The 10,419-nt window shown below is 42.7% G+C and overlaps 1 protein-coding gene across 1 annotated transcript in view; it reads left to right on the top strand.

Moving 5' to 3' along the window:
* LOC124595914 (collagen alpha-1(I) chain-like) overlaps positions 1 to 10,007 on the top strand; it is a 63,551-nt gene extending 53,544 nt beyond the window's left edge. The window contains exon 4 of the mRNA XM_047134861.1: positions 9,174 to 10,007. Within this exon, the coding sequence (XP_046990817.1) occupies positions 9,174 to 10,007 (834 nt within the window). The remainder of the gene's footprint in view (positions 1 to 9,173) is intronic.
* The last annotated feature ends 412 nt before the right edge of the window (positions 10,008 to 10,419 follow it).

A 10,419-nucleotide genomic window follows, 5' to 3' on the forward strand; every position in this document is an offset into this window, starting at 1 on the left:
TCGGAAAGGGTCTCTACTTTAAACCATACAGAAAAGGACTAGGTCTCTTCATAAATAAAAAAAGTTCGTTAGTTATCCTACCTGATCGAGCACTCACGAATAAAGATATTATTAATATTGTTAAAGAGAAACATCACATTCCTGGATTCCGTGGCGTCTTTATGCGGGATACATTACCGGAGACTATGTGGCGGACTAATGAGTGCGGAATTGTAAATTTAGATGTTGCTGGGGGTCCAGGAATCCATTGGGTGGCGTATGTTAAGGAAAGTGCGAATACAGTACAATATTTCGATTCATTTGGGGATTTACAGCCGCCTGAAGATTCACAGCGCTACTTCACCAGCAAAAGTCGTGTTTTCTACAATCTACGGCGATGTCAGGACTTTAACACATACCTGTGCGGGCATCTCTGCATTATGTTCCTCATCACAGCCATGGCAAATTAGCCTTCGCCTGTATCAGCGAACTTCTGGAATGCGCGCTATATTTAGACTGAACGGTGAGAAGTCTGGAATGCCCGCTTTCTCCTCTCCTTGTCAGAGCCGGTGTGCGAACATCCACACATATGAAACAGCCATAACTGAACGCACGCCCATCATTTGAGGTTTAGATGCTATGTCATACACACTGACTTTAAAAGAGCGAGTATCAGCATTACGTGCAGATTACTTTCCGCCGATTTAAGTGCAGGGGACTGGCGTATTGCTCTGATTGGTCTGGAGGCGTATAACAGCATTCCAAATTTCACGAAGAGCATCTGGAAATTGACGGTCGGAAGGAGAGTCTACAAATACAACTTGGTGCCTACGATATTGATGATTTAAACGAAGTGTTAAAACAGTCAGGAAAAAGGTATTGAACTGCGGGCAAACATTAATATCCGTAAATCAAATACGGGCAGAGAGCTACGATCGACTTTAGACAGATTCAATAGGTCCACTGCTAGGTTTTGCAAATGATCGTGTTTTGGTGAGGGACGCCAGTAAATTTTATGCATCGGATCAAGCTGTAGGTATACTACCAGTCAGCACAATCCACGTTGAGAGCAATATTGCCACAAACTCATACCTCAACGATAAGTTGATTCATCCCTACAGTCGGCACTGGGTATAAAATAGTTCAAGCCCACACAAACTATATATGTCCCAGTAACAGTTCAGATATTGGATTACCTAGAATTGCGTGTTGTTGACCAGAGTAATCAGCTTGTTAGCTTTCGAGGAGAAGAGATCATTGTACGCTTGCTCAATTATTGGAAGTATCACAACACATGGTGCAGAGTTGTGGGAACTAACTCAGAGGCAGAAAGATCGCCTGATGGCTGTCGAGATGGATTTCTGGAGGCGAAGTTGTGGATACTCCAGACTTGACCATATTGCAAGTGATAGGACCAGAGAGGTTATGAATGTCAAAAGCACAATCCTAGACTAGATAGAAAGGAAGCGCCTACTCTGGTATAGTCACTTACAGCGTATTCCAGACACAAGATGGCCAAAACGGGTATGGTAATGGACTCCACATCAAAGAAGAAGGCGCGGTAGACCTGCGAGATGTTGGAAAGACGACGTCAACGAAGCAACGGCGGCAAGAAGTCTTAATGAAGGAGACTGGATAGACCGTGAACGATGGTGATTGGGATAAGAGAGGGGGCAGCAGCCGTAGAAACCTCGCTCATCTATATATGAACACCTAATAATGCCTAACCGGAGAATAAACGCCGGATAACTAAACCGTTGATTGTGGCAGGGTTAGTGAAGCTAACCGGAGAATAAGTTACGTAATTAGTCACGACAAGAATGTTTATTAGAACGAAGAAGCAGAAACGGGGACATCACACAAATTATGTAAGAATAAGACGATTCCAAAAAAATGTTGAAGTATGTGTGAAATCTTATGGAACTTAACTGCTAAGGTCATCAGTCCCTAAGCTTACACACTACTTAACCCAAATTTAGCCTAAGGACACACACACACACACACACACACACACACACACACACACACACACACACACACACACACACGAAGGAGGACTAACCTCCGCCGGGACCAGCCACACAGTCCACGATTGCAGCGCCCATAGACCGCTCGGTTACTCCCGAGCAGCGACGATTCCAATTTTATACAAAAATTTCGTACTACTACTTTCGATCTCATGCTTGGGAAGCTGGAGCATATGAATGAAATGTGAAACTACTTCCGAACATGAAGCTTTTTGCTTGTAGTAGGCTTGATAAGCATTTGATATTGGTACTTCGTGAATTATATTTTCTCGTGTTATAAAAATGACCATTTGTGCCAAAACTGTCTCGTTTATTTGGTGTTTGTTAAGATAGCTACAATATTAGACAGGCTTATTTTGTTTTATCTAGCAGACAGTGACAAAAACACGTTATCAGATTGAGAAATCACCAAGTCTTGGGTATTGTATGTACTAACGGCTTTTTCAGTATTAGCCAAATAATTTCTTTTTTCATGTAGCAAAACATTTGACGATCTTTGATGAGGTAATAGATTCTTTCCCAGAAAGGAAAGCACGTCATGTAAATCTGTAACAAAGTTAGAGAGTAAAAATGCTAGGTTTAATGTCTGACGAAATGTACTGTCTTGCTTGTCTCTTCTACTGGTTTCATGTATCCTATATTTAATTTTATATCACACAAAAAAACGAGTTATTAGCTATAGGCAATAAATAATGCAAATTTTCTGAAGAGTTCTTGTTCTCCCGGTTACAAATTATCCCATCCAATATTGATTGCGAGTTTTTTTCTGATGCGCAAAGCAGTCTCAGTTATAGTGGGAAAGGTGATAATCTTCACACGACCGACGTTTACGTTCAGTGATTTTGCTGTTTTCTCTTCGTTTATTGCTCTCACGTCAAGTGAAAACAAAATGGATTTCTGTGGCTGAGAGCTATCAAGTGAATTAAAATACATTGACAGGAGTACGGAAGGCTAAATTATGTTATTAGTTTCAGATTTTATTTTATTTCCATCTTTCTGACAGTCAAGCATTAATAGCCTTACAGAACAATGAAGTTATATTTGTCGAAGAGATTTGGCTTTCATTAATCTTTTCCACTGAGGCAGTCAATTTATTTGAAACGAAGTGTTTAATTCCACACTACTGGCTGGTTTCAACGGTTTGCTGCATTTCGAAAGTGCATGTTTTCATCTTCTAGCACGTATGAAATTATGTCATAATGAAGAACCAAAGATGAAATAATACATTACTGGTACTCCAAGAAAATTTACATCCGAATCTGGACATAGGAATGTCCACATCAAGCCGAATTACGCGTTTTAGTGTGGTTCACGAAATTCCGATGCACTTTGAGTATACTCTGATGTCTTTTTCTTTTATGACAATGTAAGATCGTTTAATGTCTTACACCTACGAACATACGAGCTTCCAGAATCCTAGTAGCTGCGCAAGCGCGGTGACGCCTGTTATCTGGCGCTCTGGCAACTACTGAGGCGAACCTATTTATAACAGGTCGCGGGAAAATATTGCGAATGGTTGCTTGAAAATCGTTACTTTCAAAGTAAATTACCTTTTAAGTTGTACTATGTGCGAGAATTTACGATGAACTCCTTAAATCACAGAGCGTTTGACTCATTTAAAAATCAAGTCTGGTACGAACATTTAGAAAAATTTCGAGCTCAGAAGATCAGTCATGTCCTTTGTGGGAAGTGTGTAAGTGTAACGCGCAAAAATCAATATGGTATGTGAAAGCTTAGCTTCTCTTGCAGCTTATTAATCTTAGAGACCAAGATTATATGTGAAAACTTTGCTTTTTTTGTAGTAACAAGATGTATATTAATTTGAACCATTATTAACGTTTCCTATCTGTGAACCCACTACTGAACAGTGGTATTGCTATCACGTGTCATATGCTCGAATATCCGCTGTCATCGCCTGGCGAGATCACGTGACATGAGCTATGACTGGTTACAAAAGCGCATTGTAATCTTTATTTCAATGCTTCAGAAAGTGACATGCGGCGTTTGGTGGAATTTAAATGTACACTTCCGTAATACGAAAATATGTAGCGTACACGTTTCCAAATTCATGTATTTTTTTTACTGAATGTGGCTTTCTAAAGGGCCGAGAAGTACTACGCTGGTGTATAAAGCCATAACCATTCAAAGGATTGATAAATTTTACAGGTTCGAGGAAAAGTACCCTGTCACTTAACAAGGAAAAAGTGTATTTTCACCCAGGAGAAAGTCTAATTTTCACCGAGAAATCCTGGAATTTTTTTTCTCATCCTCGTATACACCCTGTATTTACTCCTGTCAGCTTAACGTCTGGGAATTCGGTTATAAATCGAATGTTATTCACAAGAGACCAATATGTGCTTATGTGCTGTGTCGAATAATGCGCCTTTTATACGAATCAGTCCACATATATCAACCGTCGTAGAGAATTTTGTATTAATAATTTTATAACAGAAGATTATAATACGGTTTCGGACTGCAAGAAGCCTCTTCTTTGACATGCATACTTACAGTAGAAATATTTGACGTAACATCTGAAACGCCGACTTCTCGATAATTTGCACCTAGATGAATTAATTCTTAGCCTATTTCTTTGGAACTGTCATCAGAAACGCCTCTCACCTCTAAAACGTGTCACCTTTTTAGCACACATTGCAACAAACTTCGCTGTTTTTTATTACAACCTAAATTCCTGAAGGAGATAGTGGGGGATTTCATACAACTGTATTTCTTTAAATGAGTGTTCGCAACTGGAAACACAAACGATCAGTTTACGCGTGACATGCTGTAGAATTTGTTTCAGTTTACAACAAATATTTATTCCTTACTTCGCTTTTTGGACTATCCCGCTTCCTCTACGTTTACGCATTGGTTTCAGTTTTACTTGTTACTGCAAATACTTCCTCACTCTGCATGATTACAAATACATCACGAATGAGAATCCTGTGGTGGATGTAGTTGCGCAGGGGTGAAGGTACGTTTGACGTTTTTGGAGTCTAACATTACGTATGACTTGGCCATGGCCTCTACGCTCGGCCACTGGTGCGGGCAGGCTGTCTAGGTAGGCTGTGCTCAGCACACCTCTCATTTTGTGCTCTATTACTCCGTCATGCAAAACTAGCCCGCCCCAACATCAACCGCTCTACTACACACAGTTTATTGACCGACCGACAAATTTCGTAACAGTCTACACAACACACGTCCCGACCGACTACATGATTTCAGCGCCCCCCTGCTCCTAGAGCTGGTTATGACGTTCTGTTCTACGCGATACCGCTTAGTATTCCACAAGTAAATAATTGGGATTTGGCTTGGCTGTTCGAACTAACAAGGCCAGAAAAAGCCGTGATAAAGCTGTGGGTAAAGAAATGGCTATTGCAATGGACCAAATGCTTTGTTACTTACGGAGCTGAGACCCGAGGATTTTCGGAATTATTTAAGAATGAATGTAAAATGCTTCTCGGAGCTCCTGAACGTCGTCATACGATAGCTAATACGATTTCTAGCCACTGGCGGAACTCAGCGCAATTAATCCCCAAAATTATCTAAAAGGATTCATGAAATCTGCAAGGTGATTAATAGTTGCTTGAGGAAATACTCGTGATAAAGCAGAAGCGAAACGATAATTAAAATATATTTATGTAAACTTTATGAATTTATGTTCGAATGTAATAATATCCCCTGTAAGTTCAAGAAATTCATTTCAGATTAGAAGGACGACTGCAAATGGCGGCGGCGCGTATTATGTAATAAATTCAGCAACATACTCATAAGAAATGAAGCACTTAACAGTTGTTAGAACTTGAGAAAAGCTCTTCACTTTGCTCTTCATAGCAGGAGGGGTGACGATAGGTTGAATTTTTGTAACACTTCTAATAATGAACCAAATGTGTCTGTAATTCGGCTTTTAGTTTTTATTTTCGCTACGTATCGGAAATTAAATAAAAATCCAATCTGTCTGTATTTAAGATTATCAGACTTCCTTTCCGATGAGTATAGGAAATAAAATCGAGAAACAGACAGATGATTAACAGTTATTCACAAAAATGTGCATTTTAATTTCTCTGTTTGCCACATGAAACTACTATAGATTCGTTAAAAATGAAAGAAGCACTTCACTTCTTACCCTCTATTGCTATACTGCTCGCACGGCATGTCCCACAGACGTCTGAAGACTCGAAAACTTTCCAGGAACTCTCTCATACAAATTTCGTCTGCCTCGCACACTGCAGTGTTAGCCACATTCGGAGTGCACTGAACCCCGCGCGTGGTGACTGAAAAGGAACTGTTGTGGGGCGGCTTGCACGACAGACTACACGATTTGCACGGCGAATGGGGTCGCGGGCAGGCAGGTGCGGCTGTCTGCTAGTCTTAGCCAACCAACCCACCGCAAAGAAAAATCTCTCTTCAGACCAACAAGCCTACAGGCGTACTGTTAGTCGGTCGGTCGGTCAACAAGCTACACGCGCACAATTTATCGGTCGGTCGGTAAACCGGCGCATGTGTAGGGTAGGGTCCTTTACTGACAGTGAGACACTGATAGTAACTGAATGAGAGAAAGAGCTCGAAAATATAAATTTCGCAATAGCAGATTCCGATGTCTCATAACAGGCTTCCGACTTCAGCGTTGAAAGATTTCAATACTATATGTAGCATACCGAAGCAACATTACGACAGATCACTGGCGACACACTAAGGGGAGTTACTGGCAATGCTTGAGGAAAGTTCGGTTGAGTGGCTGACCACGATTTCTCGCGGAGGTTTGCTTGTAACCTCAGAATCGCTCCTTCAAACTACTATGAAATTATCGAGTGAGGTAACGCAGTGGTTAGCACACTGGACTAGCATTCGGCAGGTTTACAGTGCAAACCTGCGTCCGGTCATTTAGGTATGGGATTTCCGTGATTTCCCTAAATTTCTTACTGCAAATGTCGGGATGGTTCCTGTGAAAGGGCACGGCCGACTTCCTAGTCCACCCTTCAACAGTCCGAGCTTGTGCTCCGTTTCTAATGGCTTCGCTGTCGACAGCACGTTAAACTCTAACCTCCACCTCCCAGCTACGAAATTTTTTTTGTCCAGATCTATGGAACCACAATTTCTCCACGGAAATTGGTGTCACTAAGAACCTGTGCTCCATACTTTGGGAACAATTGTCCATTTTTCATCCGGAAGTAATTAAAATTTGCGCCAGAGCGAAAACATCTATCCAGCTGCGCTGGCTATCATCAAAGACCAGGCAAAGGAAACAGAGGCAGCTCAGCGTCGAGAAGCAGAAAATACGGATTTGTCATCGGTTTAAGGTCTCAATGAACAGTATTTGCGTATACAAGGCTCCTACACACACACAAATTTATCGGATGACAGAATGACCAAATTGGTCGCAGCCTACACACGTCCGAACCGACTGTACTCGGCGATTATAGTGCCGCCCTGTTGTTTGTTTTATCTTCAGTTAATTCCGTTTTTGTTCTACGAGATCTCGCCTGGTTTTTCAGAAAAATAATAACGCGGTTTGCTTTGGCTGTTTTAAAGATGAGAAGGGAAAAAACAGAGAGAAAGCTGTGGGCAAAGAAGTGGCCAACGCAAGGGAAGAAATTCACCCATGTTCAGGCTGGGAGCTTATAATTTTCCTGATTATTTAAGAAGGGGTGAATCATGCATTTCGGGGCTGCTGGACTTAAAGGAGAAATAATGCAGTCCTGAGAGAGGTGCTAAACTCCGAGGAGAGACTGTTAGTTGCATTACGATTTCTCGTCACTGGCGGCAGACCTAAGATTCAGTACTGTCATACCGCTGCAATTATTACCTAAAATTATTCCTGAAACGTGCAACGTGATCTATAGTTGACAGAGGTAATAAATCATGATAAAATAAATAAAACAAAACGTTATTAATTTATTTACGGATGCTATACAAAAGATGATCTGCAAATTTCAGAAACTCATATCATATTTGAACAAGAAAGACTACACATGACGGTGGCGCGCATCATCTAGTAAATACAATGGATACGTAAGAAATGAAACATTTAGCGACTGTTAGAATTGTACGGTTGGGTTGTTTGAGGGAAGAGACCAAACAGCGAGGTCATCGATCTCATCGGATTAAGGAAGGACGGGGAAGGAAGTCGGCCGAAGTCGGCCGTGCCCTTTCAAAGGAACCATCCCGGAATATGCCTGGAGCGATTTAGGGAAATCACGGAAAACCTAAATCAGGATGGCCGGACGCGGGATTGAACCGTCGTCCTTCCGAATGCGAGTCCAGTGTGCTAACCACTGCAACAACTCGCTCAGCGTTAGAATTGCAATAAATAAATAAATAAAAATTAAAGATGCCACATTTGGTCTACAGGGAAATTAAAATCTAAAAACATAAATAAAGAAGATCAACAGACTTAATCTCGTGTTGCACATAGAGAAACCATTATGGATTCGTTAAAAAATGAAATAAGTGCTTCATTTCTTGCACCTCTATTGTTATACTCCTCACACTATGTGTCGCGAAAAGATGTACAGCCTTTGAATTTCTCTAAAAACTCTGTCCTTAAAGTTTCGTCCGCCTCGGACGTAGAAATGTATATTACAACAGTATTTAATTCTGAGAGCTGTGTCAGAACTGGTGTTTTAGTCATGCGTTTGTCACGATCGCGATACACACGACACAATTTCTTGGGTCAGTTGTCGACTGGTCGGACGCGCCCGACAACCCGACAATAAAAATTCGTCGGTCGGTCAGTCAAAACGCCGACACACAGCCAATTTGCCAGACGGACGGTTGGTGGGGTGCCACGAGAGGCGCTGCTATCGAGTCATGTGACCTGCCTGACGGCTGCAACGGATGATACGAACAGCTGAGGGTTATTCGTCTTACGTGGTTAGATTTGATCACATCGAGTATTGAGCACGGAGTTGGCAGGAGTTGTTTTGTTGTTGTTGCTGTTTGGAGTGGAGTTTTGTTGTTGCTTTGGGAGGAGAGTTGTTTTGTTTCGAGGGGAGTTGTTTTGTTTCGAGGGGAGTTGTTTTGTTTCGAGGGGAGTTGTTTTGTTTCGAGGGGAGTTGTTTTGTTTCGAGGGGAGTTGTTTTGTTTCGAGGGGAGTTGTTTTGTTTCGAGGGGAGTTGTTTTGTTTCGAGGGGAGTTGTTTTGTTTCGAGGGGAGTTGTTTTGTTTCGAGGGGAGTGAGAGTGGTGCTGAGGAGAGTGAGAGTGGTGCTGACGAGGGTGAGAGTGGTGCTGACGAGGGTGAGAGTGGTGCTGACGAGGGTGAGAGTGGTGCTGACGAGGGTGAGAGTGGTGCTGACGAGGGTGAGAGTGGTGCTGACGAGGGTGAGAGTGGTGCTGACGAGGGTGAGAGTGGTGCTGACGAGGGTGAGAGTGGTGCTGACGAGGGTGAGAGTGGTGCTGACGAGGGTGAGAGTGGTGCTGACGAGGGTGAGAGTGGTGCTGACGAGGGTGAGAGTGGTGCTGACGAGGGTGAGAGTGGTGCTGACGAGGGTGAGAGTGGTGCTGACGAGGGTGAGAGTGGTGCTGACGAGGGTGAGAGTGGTGCTGACGAGGGTGAGAGTGGTGCTGACGAGGGTGAGAGTGGTGCTGACGAGGGTGAGAGTGGTGCTGACGAGGGTGAGAGTGGTGCTGACGAGGGTGAGAGTGGTGCTGACGAGGGTGAGAGTGGTGCTGACGAGGGTGAGAGTGGTGCTGACGAGGGTGAGAGTGGTGCTGACGAGGGTGAGAGTGGTGCTGACGAGGGTGAGAGTGGTGCTGACGAGGGTGAGAGTGGTGCTGACGAGGGTGAGAGTGGTGCTGACGAGGGTGAGAGTGGTGCTGACGAGGGTGAGAGTGGTGCTGACGAGGGTGAGAGTGGTGCTGACGAGGGTGAGAGTGGTGCTGACGAGGGTGAGAGTGGTGCTGACGAGGGTGAGAGTGGTGCTGACGAGGGTGAGAGTGGTGCTGAGGAGAGTGTTTTTGCTTTGGGAGGAGAGTGCCATCAAGATAACAGCCATGGTAAGTGAACTCTGATATTTTTTGTAAATTGTATTTTGCTGGGATGTTAAGTTTTAAGAAAATGACGGTGATCATATTTTATTTGATGTTCTTATTAACATGTTATGCATGTGAAATGAAAGTCCCCTATATTTATATATATCTCTCTCATTAAAACTTCCCTCTGATACAATTTGTATAATAGCATGCTCATTGCGATTATTTGTTTTACAATAACATCAAAAACAGACTTTTTACATTATTATTTTGCCTGTTTCGACTCTATACATGGTTGATTTTTTAATCTGCAGTGGCTGCGCTGTTTACTTTCGCATTAGAGGATTTCCTTCAGTCATCTGATTTCATATTTCGTATCCATCCAACTCGAAAATCTCTGGGTGAAGGGTGTGAGAAGATAAGTTTAGAAACCCACCAAACGTT

Source organism: Schistocerca americana, chromosome 1 (genome assembly GCF_021461395.2).
Source record: "Schistocerca americana isolate TAMUIC-IGC-003095 chromosome 1, iqSchAmer2.1, whole genome shotgun sequence".
Lineage (NCBI taxonomy): Eukaryota > Metazoa > Arthropoda > Insecta > Orthoptera > Acrididae > Schistocerca > Schistocerca americana.